This window comes from Rhinoderma darwinii, chromosome 1 (assembly GCF_050947455.1).
Source record: "Rhinoderma darwinii isolate aRhiDar2 chromosome 1, aRhiDar2.hap1, whole genome shotgun sequence".
NCBI lineage: Eukaryota > Metazoa > Chordata > Amphibia > Anura > Rhinodermatidae > Rhinoderma > Rhinoderma darwinii.
The window spans coordinates 71,865,768-71,888,969 of record NC_134687.1 but is presented as its reverse complement, the minus strand read 5'-3'; the positions used below and the strand labels follow the sequence as shown (position 1 = coordinate 71,888,969).

The following is a 23,202-nucleotide window of genomic DNA, read 5'->3' as shown; positions in this document are numbered from 1 at the left end:
TGCTAATTTTTTACAATATAAGGATGAATTTACCTATTTCAAAATTGCTGCAAATTTTTGGTACTGATTCTAAAGCCAATATCCTCTCCAATTTGCAGTACAATCAATAGGATCTGTGGCAAATCCGTGGCAGAAAAAGTCCAGTGTGTGAACCTAAGTTAATGGGGTTTGTTAAAAGTTCACCATTACTGTACTTTGTTGCAGAATTTCTGTGCAGATTCTGCGACTAAAAGTCCACAGTGTGTGAACCCAGCCTTAGGAGGTCTTGACTAATTTTGTCTTTTGCATTGTACTTTTGGGGGTGGTGTCTCCATCTTTATTATACACTTCTCCCATCAGTCCAAGGCTGTTTTTAATTAGAGCAGAATAAAACTGATTCTTATCTATCCTGGAAACATTTTGTAGGCCTAGGCCCAAGAGAGAGTTAAGATTCTTATTGTACAGGTATAAAGTTTAGTGTAGGGGCCTGTATGAGGTCGCCTTGTCGTGGCAGGTGGGCCCACACACTTTCAACAAAATGCACGCTAATGGGCTGTTCATATATGCGTTGAAGGTTCTGTTATGTGCCTTTTATTGCATTTTTCACAGCAGTTTTCGTCCCCGGCCATTGAGCCTTGAAATACGCTGTCTCTGCCTCCCATTGATGTCAATGGGAGGTCAGAGACGTAAACGCCCGAAGATACGGCATATCGCTTTTTTTCCCCGCGAGACGGTTTTTCTGCTCATGGGAAAAAAACGCCTCTACCTCCCATTGAAATCAACGGGAGACATTTTCGGCCGTTTTTTGGTGCGTTTTCCGACACGGTCAAGAAACGCGTCAAAAAACTCTGTGTGAACTGGCCCTGTTATTTGGTATATATACTAGAGCTACCTCCAACAAGTGATATAACAAGAGTGAACAAGAAAGGATTCATCAATACTTGATCCCTCGAGCCCTGCCTTACTATGCCAGAGCAGCTTTAATAGAAGTAACGCTTTTCTAAATTACATCTAAACTGTTGCAAATCTAACAACAGGAACGAGACTGAATCCAGCCAGAAGTGACATTATCGGACAATGACAGCTGTGAAGATGTCACCAGATGTATTCACAATTTATCATTGTATATTGTTTTTACATTGGCTGTTTCTTATATTGACAATGTTTACATTATGGAGTACTTATAGGATAACTAAACTTTCAGAAAACTTCTGACATGTAATATTGACGTTAGAAGATTTGATCGGTGGGGGTTCGAGCACTGAGACCCTCACCGATCGCTAAAGCGAAGCGGAAAAAGCGCTCAGGTGAATGTTGTGCCGCTTCTTTTCTGTTGGTGTAGGGGCCCATAGACTTTCTATTGAGTCCGTACACCAACTGCTCGGTTTTCCGAGAAAAGCCAATGAGAAACCAAGCGGCCCATCGCTCCTGCAGCTTAGTTTCAGCGATCTGTGGGGGTCTCAGTGCTTCTGACATGTCACTATGACATGTCAGAAGTTTTCTTAAAGTTTAATTACCCTTTAAAGGGCTTTTCTGGTTTGATAAAAAATAAGGCTTAATCTCTATAAAAAACCTCAGTATTCCTCGGTATAAAATAAAATGCACTCAGAGGTACCTATGACCCATACATTTCTATAGGTGCTGCATTTCAGATTTGCACAGCTCAGAACTTGTATGTAGTCGTAATACGTTTACGTGCACAAACAATGTAGTCCTGGAGAGTTAGATGACTAATACAACTCTGCTACATGCTGTTCTGATCAAGCAGAGTAGTGGTCTGCAAACATTGACACTCCAGCTGTTAGGAAACTAAAACCACTACAACTCCCAGCAGGAAATGACATTTGCTTTTGTGGCATGCTAGGACTTGCAGTTAGTTGCAGACCTGTGAGTCAGAGTATGTCTTTTTCTCTTCATATTATTTCTTACACCAAGGCCAGATTCAGACGAACGTGTGCCTTTTGCGTGCGCAAAATACGCTGCGTTTTGTGTGCGCAAATGGCACTTAACAGCTCTGTGTGTCAGCCCCGTGCTTCCGTGTGCTGCGCGTGATTTTCACGCACCCATTGACTTCAATGGGTGCGTGATGCGCGAACAACGCACAAATAACGGATATGTCGTGAGTTTTACGCAGCGGACACACGCTGCGTGAAACGCACGGACAGTCTGCACGGCCCCGTAGACTAACAGGTCCGTGCGAGGCGCTTGAAAATCACGTGCGTTGCACGGACGTATTACACGTTCGTCTAAATAAGCCCTTAATATTATATCAGAAGCCAAATCAGAGTTCAGTGTCCAATGACTGAATATGGCGAATAAATCCACCACTGGCTTTGCACAGCATGTTTTTTCTTCTTTGCGGTTACATTATTTCCAGTGTTATTTCTGTGCAGTAAATGTCACATTTAGATGTACACCTAGTAATGAGCAAAGTACAGGGAATTAATCATTCAGCTAGAAGCAAGGGGAATTAAGAGGTGGAAACTGTCAGCTGACAATAGGATGGATCACAGATCACAGAAATTCTACTGTCTTGGGGAAAAATCCGTTTTAAGCACAGAATGCAAATAGGGAAAATGCAAACACATTTCTGGATACGTAGAAGAGCAATTTAATGGGCCGGGTAAAAATACACTCCCAGCGTTGGCACACAACAAACATAGAGTCAATACAATGTGAAGCTACAGGAGCTTGACAGCAGCATTGTTTATGGAAATGACTGAATTATGCTGAGGTCAAAAAAAGATTTTATTGAAGTCCATCGTCCGCTTCCGTCAAGTTGTTTAGAATTCTATTCAGCCTTTCTCAGTTTCTGGGAAAGCTGGGTAGCAATCAATATCACTACTAAAATAGCTCTCATAAAGATCATCATTTTCTCAACTTTCCCAGAATCCTGAATGGCAAATTACTCCAGCTATGCAGTGATAAATAATCTATTTTTGATACTAGGACATAACTAGGCACGTGCGCGGAAAGTTGTATTATTTACACAATGGGTTAATAGGGCTGAGATGCAATACCAGACATCGCCCATCGACTAGAGCGGCACGGTTTCTGGAAAAAAAAAGTAGACCCTTTTTCCTAATTCTTTTAGCAACAAATTGATAGGACAACTTAATGACTCAAATATACTGGGGGAGATTTATTAAAACTTTTGTAAGGTTAGAGAGAATAAAACCAATAGGACCATACAGGCAAAAACGTCGTTCTATACAAAATAAAACACTCATCAGGTCTACTGGGGGATTGTTTTATCATGCATGCAGCAGAACTTTGCACTGCGCTGATTCCTAATCCAGGTGACCAATCTGAAAGTCGGAATAAGAAAATAAGCAAAGCATAACTAGAGCTGGCTCTCAGGAAAGGAGGTGAGAATTGAGGGAATCGAGGACAGCAAGCACTTTGCTGGAGTTCTCTTTTATCTTTTTTTAAATTTTGAAATGCCAGGTATTTCCCCCTAAGTGGCCCTGTTTTCATCAGTAAAAGTGGGCTATAGATGGGCAGCGTTCAGGTGGCCACAAAAACAATATCGATGTTGGCCAAAACGTAACGTTACTTCACTAGGGGTGATGGAGATAAGTGGTCACCACAAACCTATGGATTCGCTGATCTTCAGGGCAAACAAAGGATTAAAGAAGTTAAAAAGCAACTGTCTGACAGTCTAGAGACATTAGATTGTCAGCAGATCCCATGAAATATCTATGGTCAGCTTTACGTATGTGGCGATGACGTCAAATATGGTCAGATCCTATTACTCATCATCTAATACATCCTAAACAAATATGGATGAAAACTGGCAGTGTCCTTGATCTAAAGGAGACTGCGATTCATGGATAGTAAATGCGGAAATAAGAAAATGACAGAAACTTGTTTCTTTTAGACAGCATTAGATTCGCAACCCCTGCCTGTAGCTATGACCACGCTCTTTCACAAGTTTCCTTAACATCCTAATTAGATGCATTTTTATAGGATTTACTAATATGTTTATGACCAACCGCTACACCATCGCCTCTAATCTGTGCCAGTCACTGCACTGGTTGCCCATCCCCTTCCGAATAAAATTCAAACTTATTACTCTTACCCACAAAGCTCTCCACAGTGCTGCACCTCCTTACATCTCCTCCCTCATCTCTGTCTACCACCCTACTCGGGCTCTACGTTCTGCCAACGACCTTAGATTAAAATCCTCCATAATCAGAACCTCCCACTTCCGTCTCTAGGATTTCTCTCGTGCTGCACCTGTCTTCTGGAATGCGCTACCCAAGACAATCAGATTAATTCCCAATATCCACAGTTTTAAACGTGCCCTGAAAACACATCTATTTAGACAGGCCTATAACATTCCCTAATCTGACTCCTTTCCATGGCCCCCCTTTTAGATTAGTCATCAGAATAAGATTCCCTCACACTCCTCTTCATGTCCGTCATACACGGATACTGGCTGGTGATCGGCTCATGCAGCTTTATGTTACCACCGCATGTGTATAAAAATGGCCAGACTATTGTACAGAACAAACACTGTTACACTTTGTGTCTCCCTTATGTCCTCATAGATTGTAAGCTCTTGCGAGCAGGGTCCTCACTCCCCAGGTTTGAATTGTAAATGAACTTTGTCACTATGTAATGTCTGATATTGTTTGTTTCATGTTCCCTCTAAATTGTAAAGTGCTGCGTAATATGTTGGCGCTATATAAATAAAGATTATTATTATTAACCCCTTCCCGACATCCGCCGTATATATACGGCGCTGTCAGGAGGTGCTTCCCGCAAAGCGCCGTATAGGTACGGCGCAGTGATGGTGCGGGCTCAGAAGCAGAGCCGGCACCATCACCGCGGGGTGACAGCTGTATTATACAGCTGGCACCCTCCTGTAACTGCCAGGACCGGAGCTATTCTCAAATCCGGCAGATTAACCCCTCAGATGCTGCGCTCAATAGAGCGCAGCATCTGATAGGTTTTCACCCGACCGGCAACCCAGTGATGCAATCACTGGGTTGCTGTGGCAATCGGACACCAGAAAATGGCGTCCGAGTCTGCCTTGTACGGGAGCCGATGAGGATCCGCCTGCGGCGCGTCCTCATAGGCTTGCTGTCAGTGAATAACTGACAGCGCTAATACACTGCACTACGTATGTAGTGCAGTGTATTAGAGTAGCGATCGGGGCATCAGGCCCTCATGTCCCCTAGTGGGACAAGTCAAAAAAGTAAAAAAAAGTAAATAAAAATGTGGTAAAACAATAAAAACACACACATTTCAAATAAAAATAGAGCTAAACTGACTTTTTTCCCATAGTAAGTCTTTTATTATGGGAAAAAACGTAAAAATTAAAACAACTATACATAATTGGTATCGCCGCGTCCGTAACGACCCAAACGACAAAACTATTATGTAATTTATCCCGCACGGTGAACGCCGTAAAAAAAAACCCATGAAAAACAACGCCAGAATCTTTGTTTTTAGGTCACATCTCCTTCCAAAAAATGCTATAAAAAGTGATCAAAAAGTCACATTTACTCCAAAATAGTACTAATAAAAACGACAATCCGTGCCGCAAAAAATAATCCCTGACACCGCTTTGTGCACGCAAAAATAAAAAGTTATGGGTCTTAGAATATGGCGACACAGAAAACAAATTATTTTATTAAAAAAGTGATTTTATTGTGCAAAAGCCGCAATACATAAAAAAAACTATACATAATTGGTATCGCCGCGTACGTAACGACCCAAACTACAAAACAATTATGTAATTTATCGCGCACGGTGAACGCCGTAAAAAAAACCCATGAAAAACAAACGCCAGAATCTTTGTTTTTAGGTCACATCTCCTTCCAAAAAATGCTATAAAAAGTGATCAAATAGTCACATTTACTCCAAAATAGTACTAATAAAAAACGACAATCCGTCCCGCAAAAAATAATCCCTGACACCGCTTTGTGCACACAAAAATAATAAAGTTATGGGTCTTAGAATATGGCGACACTGAAAACAAATGATTTTATAAAAAAAGTGATTTTATTGTGCAAAAGCCGCAATACATAAAAAAAACTATATAAATTTGGTATCGCCGTAATCGTATCGACCCGCAGAATAAAACTAATATGTAATTTAGGGCGCACTGTGTATGCCGATAAAAAAAACAATTAAAAACTATTCCAGAATTGCTTGTTTTTGGTCATTTCCTTTAACAAAAAATGAAATAAAAAGTGATCAAAAAGTCGTATGTGTTCTAAAATGGTACCAATAAAATCTACAGCCCGTCTCGCAAAAAACAAGCCCGCACACCGCTCAATCAACTGAAAAATAAAAAAGTTACGGCACTAGTAACGCGGTGATGAAAAAACATCTCAATGCGCAGGCAGGAGGCGAACATTCCTTCAGTTTCAGGGCCATGGTATTTAGGAACTAGGAAAGGGAAGGGAGATAGCACATCCGCTGGAAGCGAGGGCGCCCGTATTATACCAGCGCAAAACTTTCCCAGTAATATTTCCCAAACTACGAAGGAGAAAAAGTCCCCAAAAGGGGCAGAGCGTTACAAGAGGGGGATAAGAAAGAAAACCGTTTATCAGTGTGACACCGGCCTGCGAACAACGGATCGCTTCACATCGTAACACACATCTATGGAGAATTGTATTATTTACCCCATTATTATACCCTCTTATTATGCCCTGATGTACTCCGCACAGATTACATATGCCACCACATTATAAACTGAAATACCAGCAATACCCCAAACAGAACTACTACCAAGCAAAATGGCGGTCTTTCCCTTCTTAGCCATACAGTGTGCCCAAACAGAAATTTATGACCACAAGTAAGGCATTACCATACCCGGGAGAACCCGCTTAACAATTTATGGGGTAAGATTCTCTAGGGGCACAACATCTTGTGCGGTGAATGGGCAGATCAGTGGAGAAATTGCAATTTTCACTTTGCACAATCCACTGCGTATTCATTTCTGAAAAACACCTGTGGAGTCTAAATTCTCACTACACCCCTTGATAAATGCCTTTAGGGGTGTAGTTTCTAAAACGGGGTCACTTTTGTTTGGTACATCAGTGGTTTTGCAAATGCAACACGGCGTCTGCAAACCATTCCAGCAAAATCTACGCTCCAAAAGATAAATACCGCTCCTTTTCTTCTGAATGCTCCCATATATGTAAACAGCTGATTATAACCACATATGGGGTGTTACCGTACTCATGAGAAATTTCTTTACAAATGTTGGGGTGCTTTTTCTTCTCTATTCCGAAACGCGCGTCGGGTCTGACGATCTCTCTTGTCCGAGATATCACTATGGGTATGTGACTAGCCACATCTGTTTTTCTATGCTGCTTTGTTTAAAGACCATACTTACTTAGAGTGGTACTGATAAACCTTTAAGGTTTTGGGCATCAGACTGTCAGTATATATTTGAATAGAGACTTTACCAGCAAGCTTGCACTGTTATGTGAGCTATGTTATTTATATATACTTTTGTTTTACAATACTTTCTCTATATACATAAATCGACTTACATTTAATCTGTATAGTCTGTCTGCTCTAACATAGCCGCTAACACTATTTATATGTGTAAACCCACCCATTGTGTACTCATATCTCTGGTATCAGATGAACGTTTTTATTCTCATGCTTTGCATGACTCATCTTTTAATTTTGTGATTTTTTCAATAAAGGCTGTTATTCTCTTTCTGCTACATTATTGTGCTAATTGTACCCCACACCTTATAGGCTTTATTTCTTCTCTATTCCTTGTAAAAATGAAAAATGTTGATCTAAAACCACATCTTGTTGGAAAAAAAAATTTTTTTTCATTTTCATGGCTTAATTCTAATTAATTCAGCAAAAAACATTTGGGATCAAAATTTTCACTATACCCCTAGATGATTCCTCAGGGGGTGCAGTTTCCCAAATGGAGTCACTTTTGGGGTGTTTCCACTGTACTAGTACTACAGGGGCTCAGCAAATGTGACATGGCGCCCAGAAACCATTCCAAAATCCAAATGGTGCTAGTTCCATTCTGAGCCCTACCGTGTGTCTAAACAGAGGTTTATTATCACATGTGGGGTATTGTTTTACTCTGGAGAAATTGCTTTACTAATTTTATGGTGCTTTTTCTCCTTCAGTCCTTGTGGAAATGAAAAAAAAATACCTAAACCTACATTTTCTTTGAAAAAATGTAGATTTTCATTTTTACGGCCTACTTCCAATAAGTTCTGTAAAACACCTGTGGGGTCAAACTGCTCACTGTACCCCTAGATAATTTCCTCATGGGGTGTAGTTTCCAAAATGGGTTCACTTGTTGGGGGTTTCCACTGTTTTGTCCCCTCAGGAGCTTTGCAAATGCGACATGGCCTCCGCAAACCATTCCTGCTAAATTTGAGTTCCAAAAGCCAAATGGCGCTCTTTCCCTTCTCAGCCTCGCCGTGTGTCCAAACAGCCGTTTATTACCACATGTGGGGTATTGTTCTACTCGGGAGAAATTTCTTTACAAATTTTATGGTGCTTTTTCTCCTTTAGTCCTTGTGGAAATGAAAAAAAATTTGCTAAACCTACATTTTATTTGAAAAAATGTAGATTTTCATTTTCACAGCCTACTTCCAAAAATTTCTGCAAGAAACCTGTGGGGTCAAAATGCTCACTATACCCCTAGATTATTTCCTCAAGGGGTATAGTTTCCAAAATGGGGTCACTTGTTGGGGGTTTCCACTGTTTTGTCACCTCAGGGGCTTTGCAAATGTGACATGGCCTCCGCAAACCATTCCTGCTAAATTTGTGCTCCAAGAGCCAAATGGCGCTCTTTCCCTTCTAAGCCCTGCAGTGTGTCCAAACAACCGTTTATTACCACATGTGGGGTATTGTTTTACTCGGGAGAAATTGCTCTACAAATGTTGTGGTGCTTTTTCTACTTTAGTTCTTTTGGAAATGAAAAAAAATTAGCTAAACCTATATTTTATTTGAAAAAATGTAGATTTTCATTTTCATGGCCTAGTTCCAAAAAATTTAGCAAAAAAACTGTCCGGTCAAAATGCTTGCTACACCTCTAGATAAATTCCTCGAGGGGTGTAGTTTCCCAAATGGGGTCACTTTTGTGGGGTTTCCACTGTTTTAGTTCCACAAGACCTGTTCAAAGCTGACATGGTGCCTAAAATATATTCTAATAAAAAGGAGGCCCAAAATCCACCAGGTGCTCCCTTGCCTCTGAGGCCGGTGCTTCAGTCCAGTAGCACGCTACTGCCACATTTTGTATATTTCCTTAAATTGCAGAACCTGGGCAATAAATATTGAGTTGCATTTCTTGGGTAAAACATTCTGTGGTACAAAAAAAATGGATTCAAAATGAATTTCTGGAAAAAAATAATGAGCTTTGTAAATTTCACCTCTACTTTGCCTTAATTCCTGCGCAATGTCTAAAGAGTTAAGAAACTTTCTAAATGCTGTTTTGAATACTTTGATGGGTGCAGTTTTTAAAATGAGGTGACTTATTGGGGGTTTCTAATATCTAAGGACCTCAAAGCCACTTCACAACTGAACTGGCCCCTGTAAAAATAGCATTTTTAAATTTTCTTGAAAATGTGAGAAATTGCTGCTAAAGTTCTAAGCCTTGTAACGTCCTAGAAAAATAAAATGATGTTCAAAAAACGATGCCAATCTAAAGTAGACATATGGGGGATGTTAGTTAGCAACATTTTTGTGTGGTATAACTGCCTGTCTTACAAGCAGATACATTTAAATTGAGAAAAATGCAAATTTTTGCAATTTTTCGCTAAATTTTGGTGTTTTTCACAATTAAATACTGAATGTATCGGGCAAATTTTGCCAGTAACATAAAGTCCAATGTGTCACGAGAAAACAATCTCAGAATCGCTTGGATAGGTAAAAGCATTCCGGAGTTATTACCACATAAAGTGAAACATGTCAGATTTGAAAAATGAGGCTCTGTCAGGAAGGTCAAAAGCGGCCAAAGAGGGAAGGGGTTAATATGAACCACAAGTAACCTTGATGGAAGATATCTGATCATTTACAACAATCTGATACAGCTCAGACTGTTATTCCCGTCCCCAGGGTTAGCACAATACATTCTGATTCTGAATTCCTTAACCTTCAATGTATTGTCCATTCATAATAATATATCAGTCATTCATCTGCTAAAAATGTATTTAATGTAGGGGATCTCTTCTTGACCAAGATTGAACATGGCATAACCGTCGATCAAACACCAAAAGCCTACGTATGCACATGACCTACAGTTAGGACCAGCAGTATTCGGACATTTACATAACTTTTTAATAATTGGATTTGAAACAAAGTAGTGAAGATGTGATTAAAATGTAGACTTTTATCTTTAATTCAAGGGGTTTAACAAAAATATTGCAGTAACAGTTTAGGAATTACAGCCATTTTTCCATTGTCTCACCTTTTTCACAGGTTCAAAAGTAACTGGACAAATAACTGATTGTGGCCTGTTCCCTCCTTATTTTATGACAAGAATCATTGCAGAATAAAGCATTGCTTAGACACCATTAAAAAGTACTATAGCATTGATTTCCTAATAACGTGACGTTACTGGTAAACTACATGCAGTCCAGAAATTTACACACACCCTGAGGCCTGATTCACACGAGCGCTGCGCATCTCGGACATGAAAAACTACCGTTTTTCACGTCCGAGGTGCATCCGTGCTCAGTTCTGCGACGTCACGCATCCACCATAGTTGAGAGTCTATGGAGGGATGCGTGATGCGTGAAAAGAACGGACATGTCCTATTTTCCCACGGACCCTTCACACGGCTATGTGAACGGCCACATTGAATTACATAGGTCCGTGGGACGGCCGCTGTTTCAACGGCCGTCCCACGGACATTTAACACGTTCGTGTGAATAAGGCCTTAGGCTGAGTTCACACTGAGTTTTTTGCAGGCAGACAATTCTGCCTCAAAATTCCGTTTTGATTTGCCTGCACGCTGTTTGCCACATTTTTCGAAATATGCTTTCTCTGCCTCCCATTGATGTCAATGGGAGGTCAGAGGCGTAAAAGGCCGAAGATAGGGCATGTCGCTTCTTTTTCCCGTGAGCCTTTCTTATACCGCTCGCGGGAAAAAAAAACGTCTCCACATCCCATTAAAATCAATGGGTGGCATTTTCGGACATTTTTTGGTGCATTTTCCGACGCGTCAAAAAACTCTGTGTGAACAGGGCCTTAGGCTACACAGGAGTGGCAGAACAGAATCTTGTGAGCCTATGGGCAAAACAACATTACATAGCTGCACAGTGGGATGTGTTTTCAAGTACAATGTGATATATCAGCCAAAAACACAAACCAGAGTAATGTCAAGTGAGCAATCCAATTCATCTGACATTATCTGATGTCTTGATCCAAAGCCGGCCATATACATAACACTTGTTTAGCTAAAAGGTATCTTTCCTGACCTCACTACGAACATGTACATTCTCCCTGACCAGACATCACCACAAACATGTACACTCTCCTCCGACTTTACCACAAACATGTACACTCTACCCTGACCTCACCACAAACATGTACACTCTCCCCCAACCTCACCACAAACATGTATACTCTCCCCCGACCTCACCACAAACATGTATACTCTCCCCCGACCTCACCACAAACATGTACACTCTCCTCCGACTTTACCACAAACATGTACACTCTACCCTGACCTCACCACAAACATGTACACTCTCCCCCAACCTCACCACAAACATGTATACTCTCCCCCGACCTCACCACAAACATGTATACTCTCCCCCGACCTCACCACAAACATGTACACTCTCCCCCAACCTCACCACAAACATGTATACTCTCCCCCGACCTCACCACAAACATGTACACTCTCCTCCGACCTCACCACAAACATGTACACTCTCCTCCGACCTCACCACAAACATGTACACTCTCCTCCGTCCTCACCACAAACATGTACACTCTCCCCCGACCTCACCACAAACATGTACACTCTCCTCCGTCCTCACCACAAACATGTATACTCTACTCTGTCCTCACCACCAACATGTACACTCTCCTCCGTCCTCACCACAAACATGTACACTCTCCTCCGTCCTCACCACAAACATGTACACTCTCCCCCGACCTCACCACAAACATGTATACTCTCCTCCGTCCTCACCACAAACATGTGCACTCTCCTCCGACCTCACCACAAACATGTACACTCTCCTCCGTCCTCACCACAAACATGTACACTCTCCCCCGACCTCACCACAAACATGTACACTCTCCCCCGACCTCACCACAAACATGTACACTCTCCTCCGTCCTCACCACAAACATGTACACTCTCCCCTGACCTCACCACAAACATGTACACTCTCCCCTGACCTCACCACAAACATGTACACTCTCCTCCGTCCTCACCACAAACATGTACACTCTCCCCCGACCTCACCACAAACATGTACACTCTCCCCCGACCTCACCACAAACATGTACACTCTCCTCCGTCCTCACCACAAACATGTACACTTTCCCCTGACCTCACCACAAACATGTACACTCTCCTCCGTCCTCACCACAAACATGTATACTCTACTCTGTCCTCACCACCAACATGTACACCCTCCTCCATCCCCACCACAAACATGTACACTCTCCCCTGACCTCACCACAAACATGTACACTCTGCCCGGACCTCACCACAAACATGTACACTCTGCCCGGACCTCACCACAAACATGTACACAACTTGGCTGAGTATTGTGCTTGTTTATTCAGTAGGGGAGAGGGAGACAAGCCACTGACAGGGTCAGACTCTTCCCAGAAGAAAAAAGGAGACAGTCGGGTGGCACCACCGATATATATCTAACGTGTATGGGCAAATTTAAACTATAGAAAAATGAGCATCTTGTTGTAATTAGATTCCACAATATAAATACCTTTTTTTCCTCTGGTGTTTTATATATATATATATATATATATATATATATATATATATATATATATATATATATATATATATATATATATATATATATATATATATATATATATATATATATATATATATATATATAAAATTTTAAATGATGGCCAGAATGCAGTGATTCAGATTTTTTTCAGGGCAGCCATGCCATGATCTGAACCTCTGTGCCTGGTTGAAGTCTCAAGCCCTGCGACCACGATCTTTACACTGGGTCTGTATAAGATGCCCATAAAATTCTAAACTAGTTGGTGCTAAGAGCTCCCATAGCTTTGCATGTTTAGAAGGCTATGTAATTTGCCTGGCATTAATCTGAAAGGGACCTTTAGATGGAGCACTGTGAACTTGTATCCGCTGCTCTAAGCCATTCAACATCATCTGGAGTGTTTTCAGTAATGCTGATTGGCTGAGATCAGCTGATAGAGCAAGGCTCACAAATGTTCTTTCAAGCTGAATGTCAGACACAGTATACAGTATACCTCAACTCGGTTTCTGTAGCGCGTGCGGCTGTGGGTCTCACTCGCCCCAGCGGCCACCAGCTTACCTGTCCTCAGTGCCGGCGTCTCTTTGCTGTCTCCTTCTTCCCCGGCCTATCTCCATAGGGTGCGTACGCGCACTCGTCCCTGTTCTTAAAGTACAAGCGCGCGCACCTGGAATATTGCTCCCAGCCTATCCAAGCACACCCTGGATTTCTAAGAAACTCAGCCCACTTCTTTAGTGCCTGAGCAATGTTAGTCCTAACCCAGAGTTATTCCTGTCCAGCATCCGTGGTGACTCCAGTGTCCGTGACGAGTCCAGTATCCAAGACCAATGTCTGTGACGACTCTAGTGCCTGTGACGAGTCCAGTATTTGTGACCAGTTCAGCTTCTGAGAATCTGGCACAAGCCTGCTTCCGTTAATCCAGCAGAAGCCAGCTTCTGATATTCCAGCACAAGCCAGTTTACGACAATCCAGCACAAACCAGCTGCCGTTAATCCAGCACAAGCCACCTTCCAGTAATCCGGCACCGGCCTGCCATCAAGGTACCATTGACCAGTAACTGTTATATACTTGTCTGGCCAACAGGTAGTTAATTGCGCGGAGTAGACCAGTGGGTTTACATTCCCCGTGGATGTTACAGTTTCTTAGAGCTGTGTAGTGCAAACTCTTAGCACTCATGAGTTTAAGTCCCCAGGCAGAGCATCAACTGAGGCTCTACTCGGGAACTCCAGCGATAGGAAACCCCTGAATTGAGCAAATATGGACGTCAGTAACAATGCTGGAGTCCCGAGCAAAGCGCTAGCTGATGCTCTGCTCGGGACTCAAGCAATAGGCAATGTGACAGCCCATTGCGGTCATGTTTACGAACAGCACATGAAACAAGTCCTCAGCCACGTGGGGCCGCGTCGGAGCGTCATCATTATTAGAAAAGCTCCAGGACTTCCGCGAACAATTCACAAGGTTTGAACTGCACCATTTAGTACAGAATTTTAAATTAAAGTACATTAATAAGTTACTTCGTTTCACATAAATATATTATTGCAATGCAATTTTTGGTCCCCGGATAACCCCTTTAAAGGATTGTACAGACATGAATTGATGAAAATCAATGGACGGAATTAAAAAATATATAAAATAATAAAATATACTAAATACTAAACCTAAAAATATAACATTTGCTGTTTTTTGTGCTGCTGATTCCTAGGCTCCCACTTTTGTCAATCAAGATCGCCATGGGCGCTTCTCAGACTACGCGATGCACAGTGTGCTTCGACAGTCAGAGACACTCTCCCCTGCTATCCAATTGGTTAGCACTGCTCACGTGAGTAATCATGAGCAGCGCTAGCCATTCTCGGGCTACCGAAGCACAGCGTGCACCGGGTAGTCTGAGAAGCACTGTGGCCATCTTGGAAGAAAGAAGAGAAGAGAAACGGTGGATTGGCGGCACAACAAGTGGTACGGATTGTACTAGGTAAGTTATCTATGCATTCCACAGCAAAGATTACATTTTTAGATAAAACCTGAGGGTTGCTTTGACCTTGTTTGCCAGTTTTAGGAATGCCTTTAAAACCTATTTCTTCAAGGAGACTTATGCCAAATAACAATAGTCCATGGCCCATACACAACCCGACCTGGACACAAATATCTCTACTGCTCCCTCCTATTTCCGCTACTAGCTATCCTTGTCACATCACTCTGCACTTTATATCCATGTTGGCTCAGATACTTGCTGTGTGACCGGCTTATGTAGTTTTATTTATATTCCTTTGCCAACACAAGGGCTGGTCCCCTGGATAAAGTAATCACTTTGTACCTATTGTGTCACTCAGTACATTTAGATTGTAAGCTCTTATGGGCAGTGACCTCTCTCTTTTGTCTCATTATTTGTTTATTTTATTATTTGTCATTTTACTTGTTAGTTACCTCCTTAATTGTAAATCTGCGGAATATGGCGCTATGTGAATAAAGATTATCATAATAATCTATATGCTTTGCAAGCATTCTACTCCTTGTACAATTCAGGGACTGAGATTTTCCTCCTATTTCTATAGTCTATAACATATATTATGGAAAAAAAAATCCTGTAATCTTTTAAAAGTAAAATCTGTGCAAACAGTTTCTCTGTGGTTGTAAGAGTATATTCACACATAACGGTAGTGGCGCAGCACCACACCACTCTGATACTGCAACCCAAAAACCATGGAAAAACTGCATGTAAACACTTCTGGCTTTGCTGCGGTTTACTTTTATAGAACTGCTTCTGTAAAAACGAAGGTAATGCATGTAAATTCTGCAGTTCATTTTGTAGTAAAACATGCAGTGAATTACTGCAGCATGTGAATAGCATTTTGTTAAATCCTTTTTACTTCAATGATGAATGCTCAGAGAAAAATGTGACCTGGCCACAGCATGTAAATATACAGGGGTTTCCCAACTCAACAAGTGATTGCATATAGCTAGAATATACCATCTGATCTTGACTGCTGGGACCGCCTAGGACTTTGTAATTTTCTCTGCACAGTGTTGCTCCGAACCAGGCACTGTGCAAAGAACTGCAGCACAGCCCTATTCAAGTTAACACCTGGATGGCTCTGAGTCAAAAATCCAAAGTGCCCACAGTGCTGTACTAGTGATGGTGCTACTTCGATCTAGCAATTGGTGAGGATCTGAGGTTGGACTCCCACCGATCTGCAAATGAGGGCATCTAACGATATGCCATCACTCGCTGAATTGGGAAAGACCCTTTAAAGGCTATGTACACCTTTGAAAGTTGTTGTTTTTTTTTGCATAAAAATGTGTATCAGTGTGATTGGTGCAACTTTGTAATTACAGTTTATTAAAAATTATTTTTACTACTTGATATACAGCTGCTTTGTATCTTGTATACAGCACAGCTATATTTTGCTCTGAAAGTTGAATCCGTCAGGTCAGTGGGACGGACGGGTTCAGTGTCAGCGGGTCCTGCGTGTCTCTGACACGCAGGAAAGAGTTGTTACCGACCACATCTAAGTTCATAACTTAGACGTGATCGATAACGGGTGGATCCTGCTTGTCTCCCGCTGTCACTGAAACCATCAGTGCCGCCGACCTAACGGATTCAGGTCTTAGGGCACGATATAGCTGCTCTGTGTACAGGATACAAAGCAGCTGTATCTCAAAAAGTAAAAATAATTTTTATTAAAATGTAATTACAAAATTGCACCAATCACACTGATAGACATTTTTATTTAAAAAACAAACAAACCACGTTTCCAAAGTGTACAAAGGCTTTAATACTAATATATACAGTACCTTGAAAAGATATTTAACCCCTCAGTGTTTTTTCTGTTTTGTTGCATTGTAACCTTAAATTAAAATGAATTTTTGGGAGTTTGTAACATTTGATTTACACAACATGCCTACCACTTTGCTCATTCTTCCCGGCAAAATAGTTCCAGCTCCTTCAAGTTAGATGAGTTGTGTTGGTGGACAGGAGTCGACTAGGGCATTCCAAGACATTTATATGTTTCCCCTTTAACCTCTCCAGTGTAGTTTAGCAGTATGTTTACAGTTACTGTCCTGTAGGTGAATCTCCGTACAAGTCTGAAATCTCCGGCAGACAGAAACAGGTTTCCCCTATAGAATTTACCTGTATTTACTGCCATCCATCTTTCCTTCAACCCTGACCAGTTTTCCAGTTCTTGCTGATGAAAAGCATCCCCCCAGCATGATACTGCCACCACCATGCTTCACTGTGGGAACAATCTTCTTGGGGTGATGGGAAGTTTTGGGTTTGCCATAGCGCTTCCCATGATGGATCTCATCCGACCAGAATACCTTCTTCCATGTGTTTGGGGCGTCTGCCACATGCTGTTTGGCAAAATCAAAGCGTGTTTTTCTTTAAAGGGGTTCTCCAACACCTGATAACTGATGACCTATCCCTAGGACCCTGCACTGATTCACCACTCCGGCTGCCTCCGGGCACCGGATGTTTTGAACGGTATGCAGTAGTTTGAGTTGGAAGCAGATGGCTCCGACCATTGCATAGCGGACATTCTGCAGAACTGCTTCTATTCAAGTGAATAGGAGCAGAGCTGCAGTTCCGTAGAACGGCCACTATGCAGTTGTTGGAGCCATCTGCTTCCGACTCCAACTACTGCATACCATTCAAAACATCCAGTGCCCGGGAGCAGCTGGAATGGAGGATCAGTGCGGGGTCTGGGTGTCGGACCCGCACCAATCATATAATGATGACCTCTCCTGGCGATAGGACATCAGTTGTCCGGTCGTGGACAACCCCTTTAAGCAATGACCTTTCTTTTGGCCACTCTTCCATGATGCCTCACTCTGTGGAGTGTATGACTTATAGTGATCAAATGGACAGACACTACCATTTCCGCTGTGGATATTTGGGGCTTCTTCAGTGGTCTTGTTGGTGTCTAGGTTGAATCTCTGATTAAAGCCCTCAGTGCCCGGTCTGTGAGTTTGGTGGGCAGCCTTCTCTTGTCAGGTTTGTAGTTGTATTTTTATGGTTTTAATGGAGCTCCGTGGGATGTTCAAAGTTTGGGATATCTTTTTATAATCCAGCCCTGAGTTATACGTTTCCACAACTTTGTTTCTAACCTGTTTGGAGAGCTCCATGGTTTTCATGTTGCTTAGTGGTGTAGACTCTGGGGCCTTTCAGAACAGGTATATTTGTACTGACATCATGTGACTGGTCATGTGACACTTTGATTACACCTATTTAACTAATTATGTGACTACTGAATTTAATTGGGTTGACCAGATCTTATTTAGGGCTTTCATTTAAAAAAATAAAATACATTTTAACAAGGTATTTTTTTCATTCTACTGTAACAATTTATTAAATGAAATGTAAAATCCATTTTACTTACAGGTTATAATGCAATAAAACAGGAAAAACACAAAGGCACTGTATATACATTTTTTTTTTAATGCCTTAGGCTTTACTTAATATGCAGGGCTAAGCCCTGATCTCATAACATAGAACAAGAAATTCTGTTGGCTTGCCCTGAAACTAAATTTTGTACTGATGCTGTGGAAACAGTCAGCTGATCACATACTAGTGGCACAGTGCAAATTGCTCCAACAGCCATAAATCAGATGTATCTAGCTGGGATTGTGTGTACATATTACACATGAGTACAGCAATTTCTCTTCTGTACTGATGTCAGAGTTTCATTGCGCAGCCTGCACGGCCCCTCCTTGTCATCCATACCTGACTCACTGCATGAGCTCACCTGTAACTAAACACAAAACATGTACAGGACAGCACAACGTCACCACTGGGGGAAAGCACACAAACAGATTTGTCACCTTACCTTTCTGACCACACAGTCACGCTATCCCACAACTACGAGTCAGCCTACTGTGTATCTTATTTACTGCCTTCCCAAATTCAAACAAGCCTACAAGACTAAGTATGAATCAGACAATTAAAGAACATAAAATACAATTCATACATACACATCAGCCACATAGCAATTCAATGACATGAGCATTAACTAATCATGCAAAATAAATATATATATATATATATATATACACACACACACACACACACACACACACACACACACACACCGATCAGTCAAAGCACTAAAACCAGTGACAGGTGAAGTGAATAACATTGATTAACTCCTTACAATGGCGCCTGTCAAGTGGTGGGATATATTAGGCAGCAAGTAAACAGTCAGTTTTTGAAGTTGATGCATTGGAAGCAGGAAAAATGGGCAAGCACAAGGATCTGAGCGACTAGGGCCAAATTGTGATGGCCACAGGACTGATTCAGAGCATGTCCAAAATTGCAGGTTCTTTGGGGTCTTCCCGGTATGTAGTAGTTAGTACTTACCAAAAAACAACCGGTGAACTGGCAACAAGGTTATGGGCGCCCAAAACCTATTGATGCATATTGGGAGCGAAGGCTAGCCCGTCTGGTCTAAAAGAAGAACTACTGTAGCACAAATTGTTGAAAAAGTTAATGCTGGCTATGATAGAAATGTGTCAGAACAAACAGTGCATCACAGCAGTAAAGGAAATGAAGGGGAAAGCAGCCCTTCGAAACAGCTGATTGGTGGTGGTGCTGGGAGTCGGACCCAGACCGATCAGATATTGATAGTCTATCCTGAGGATAAGCCATCAATTTTTTGGGACTGTTCAACCCCTTTAACATTTTTGCAGACCAAGTACACCACTTCATGGCAACGATATTCCCTAATAGCAGTGGCCTCTTTCAAAAAAGTAATGTGCCCTACCACACTGTAAAAATTGTTCAGTAATGGTTTGAGGAACATGACAAAGAGTGTTAAATTGTCCTCCAAATTCCCCAGATATAAATCTGAACAAGTGTCTGTGGGATGTGGTGGAGAAACAAGTCTGACCCACCTTGCAATTTACAGTGCTTACTGCTTCTAGCGTCTTGGTGCCAGATATCTGTAGGGCATTATACTGTGTGGGGAGGCACTATAGGGCATTGTTCTGTGTGGGGAGGCAATATGGGGTCATCATATCGCGTGTGGTGGGCACTTTGGGGGCATTATACTGTATGGGAGCACTATGGGGGCTTTATACTCTGTTGGGGGCATTATACTGTGTAGGGGCACTATGGGAGCATTATACCGTGTTTTGTGGGTACTATAGGAATATTATACTGTGTGGGGAGGCATAATGGGGGCATTATAAGGTGTGGGGAGGCATTATGGGGAATTATACTGTGTTGAAAGGCACTATCAGGGCATTATACTGGGTATGGGGGCACTACTTGGAACTACTTGGACTTGATACTGTAAGGGGGCACTTTGGCGGCATTATACTGTGTGAGGGCACAAAGGTCACTTTGTGTAAAAACAGGGATTAAGCGGGGTTAGGGACATGTATTAACATTAAAAGAATGATTGTTGTCGTTCTTTACGATTGTTGAACGTTGGGAGATATGAAACAAGTGCCGTAGTCGCTTCAGTCATCAGATCGGCGGGGGTGCTGGGTGTCCGATCTGATATTGATGGCCGATGCTAAGGATAGGCAATCAATTTTAACTTCCAGAAGCCCCCTTTAAGACTACATTAGTTTAAACATTGTCTTATACTATACTATACTATACTATACTATACTATACTATACTATACATTCACAACTAATCTGCAACGTGTATCTCTCTAGATGTTGGGAAACTACAACGACAGATCAGAGACAGGTTGGAGCTTCAGTTTCAGAACCGTTACAAAGAAACAGCGTTTTACTGCTATAAACGCACACAAATACGCATTGTATCACAAGTGTATAAATGAACACAGAGCATGACAAAACATTGTATCTCATTGTATCACTACAACTCCTAGCATGCACTTACAGTCATAGGTAGCGAGTGGTAGTTTAACAAAAGCTATTGAAACCACAGGCTACGGACCATAGCTGTAAACACAGACCCACACAGGTTATATCCTATTGCATAAATGATTGCATGAACACACAAAAACAAGTTGTATTTCATTGTATCACTACAACTCCCAGCAAGCACAGACAGTCACAGAGTTGGAGTTGCCGTTAAACAAAAGCTAGAGTACCAACAGGCTGCAGATCACTGCTATGAACACACTCAATATATCACACTGCACAAATAAATGCAAACAAGCACACAGACATGTTGTATCTTATTGTAATATTACAACTCCCATCATACACCGACAGTCAATGGCTGACACATAAAAACACACACAACTCATCCTTAGTAACAGAAGGGAAGATCTATTTCTTATATGAAATACAAAGCAACAGATGACCGTTCCCTCCTTGAGTTACAGTATATATAGTAAATAGAATATAATAGAGCTGTGCATTACTGGTAAGGGACATGGCGCTCACCTGTGTTACAGAGAGCTCCTGCAGGTACATCTATCAGAGCTGTTGGTGACTCTCCCATTCTTCAATCCAGGAATGATTCCCCTGAGCTGTCCCCTCCAGAGTCCCCTGCTGTCACTACTGTGCTGTCAACTCCAGATCTGCCTTCTCTTCACTGTGACTCAATGAGGTTGACACCCACTACAGTGGCTCAGGATCTCACAGTCAAGAAGCCACCCTGTCTATTATAAGGTCCAGGTTTTGCATTTTCCCGCAGTGAGCTTCCATTTATGTGCTCATCAGATACATGGCATGTTTAAACTTGAGGCGGTGTGTAGTGATATCACCTGGCAACCTAGATTTATCCACCGCTCAACGACTATGAATGCCTTTAGGAGGACAAAGAACAGGATATTTTTAAACAATTTATCTATATTGACACTCCACCTTTGTAGCTGCTTTAAATATAAGTTCTGGAATTGCATAAATAACAATTCCCTAATGTAATGTTTAGCTGCAGGAGGGTTCTGATGATAATAGCAGCTTTGTTTTTCTGATAGTAAGTCTGGATCTCATTGACAAACCACAGATAATAATGTCCTAACCCTAAAAGGGTGTGTTTCCAATAATAATTGTCATTTATGCAGTCCCCCCCCCCCCCAACATACTCGTACAAGGAATTCTTACAGTCAATAATATAACAAATTAACACAAAAAGAGCTCCATAGTGCATTAAAAAAGAGAAGGTAAGAAAATCCACTGGGCGGTCCGAGCCGCACTCACCAGACAGAGTTGTGCAAAACAGCAGGCACAACTCTGAGACGAGTGTATAGGAATATTCTCGGCCCTCCGATCAGCATGGGAGCTTCTCCGACTGCAGACCTCTATCCCGAGATCTTTAACTATATAACGCCAGGCAAAAAGAAAAATGCAGGATCCACCGGGTGCCACCAAAATGAGAAGGACTTGAGTAAATGCTAAAAAGGATGATTTAATGAACGTACAATGCGTTTCAAAGTCGGTCTGACCTCTTCCTGAGGTACATACAAATGTTTACAAGCACCGCTACAGCACAGTGCCGGAAGTGATGCAAATTATTTAACGAACAGTGAAAAATACATCATTAAAAGAAATTAGATAAAAAGTATTAAATCAAAGATATATAGTCCACAAAACAGCAGGTGTGATGATATTATAATATACAATATAACATATACATACATATGTTATTGAAAATATGTTTGAATTCAAATTTATTTAAATGCATTAGTGTGTTGCAAGTTGCAACCACGGAAATGGATCAAAGAAAAGAGGGAGGAAAGATGGGAAAGTGAGGGAGGGAAGAAAGAGGGAAAAAGGAAAGGGAAGATGTAGAGGAAAGAGGCTAAAGGGGCAAAACATGAGTGAAATTAAAACCAACCAGCGAGGCAAACAAAAGGGGTGCCCCTAATCAATACAGGCTTATCTAAAAATCGCATGCCAATTTTGATACCAAAGTGAATTTATATTGATAAAAAAAAGGGGCCAGCAGCACATAAAAATGCATGAAAAAAAAAAAAACGGCCAAACAAAAATATCACTGTTAAGGATCTGCCAGGCACAGCTTCTGTATCCACGCCCATAGGTAATCAGTCTGCACCTGCTTCTATGTCTGTGAGACTGACTCCATCTTCCACCACTCAGGATGGCAGGCTTAGGAGTGGGAGAGCCTATCACAGCCTGGCCAGACGGAGCTAGCTCCCGCCCTCTGTCTATTTATACCTGCCTTTCCTGTTCCTCCTTGCTTGTGATTCTTCTCTGTTGGTTTCCTGGCCCTGCTGCAGCTTCTTGAACACTTGTCCCTGCTTCGTATTGACCCTGGCTTACTGACTACTCTTCTGCTCTGCGTTTGGTACCTCGTACACTCCTGGTTTGACTCGGCTTGTTCACTACTCTCCTGCTCTGCATT

The 23,202-nt window shown here is 41.8% G+C and overlaps 1 protein-coding gene across 1 annotated transcript in view; it reads right to left on the bottom strand.

The window, feature by feature from the left end:
- The window catches only part of NIPAL1 (NIPA like domain containing 1), a 35,082-nt gene extending 13,676 nt beyond the window's left edge, over positions 1-21,406 (bottom strand). The window contains exon 1 of the mRNA XM_075849604.1: positions 21,279-21,406. Coding sequence (XP_075705719.1) covers positions 21,279-21,336 — 58 coding nt within the window. The 5' untranslated portion in view covers positions 21,337-21,406. The remainder of the gene's footprint in view (positions 1-21,278) is intronic.
- Between the last annotated feature and the right edge of the window lie 1,796 nt (positions 21,407-23,202).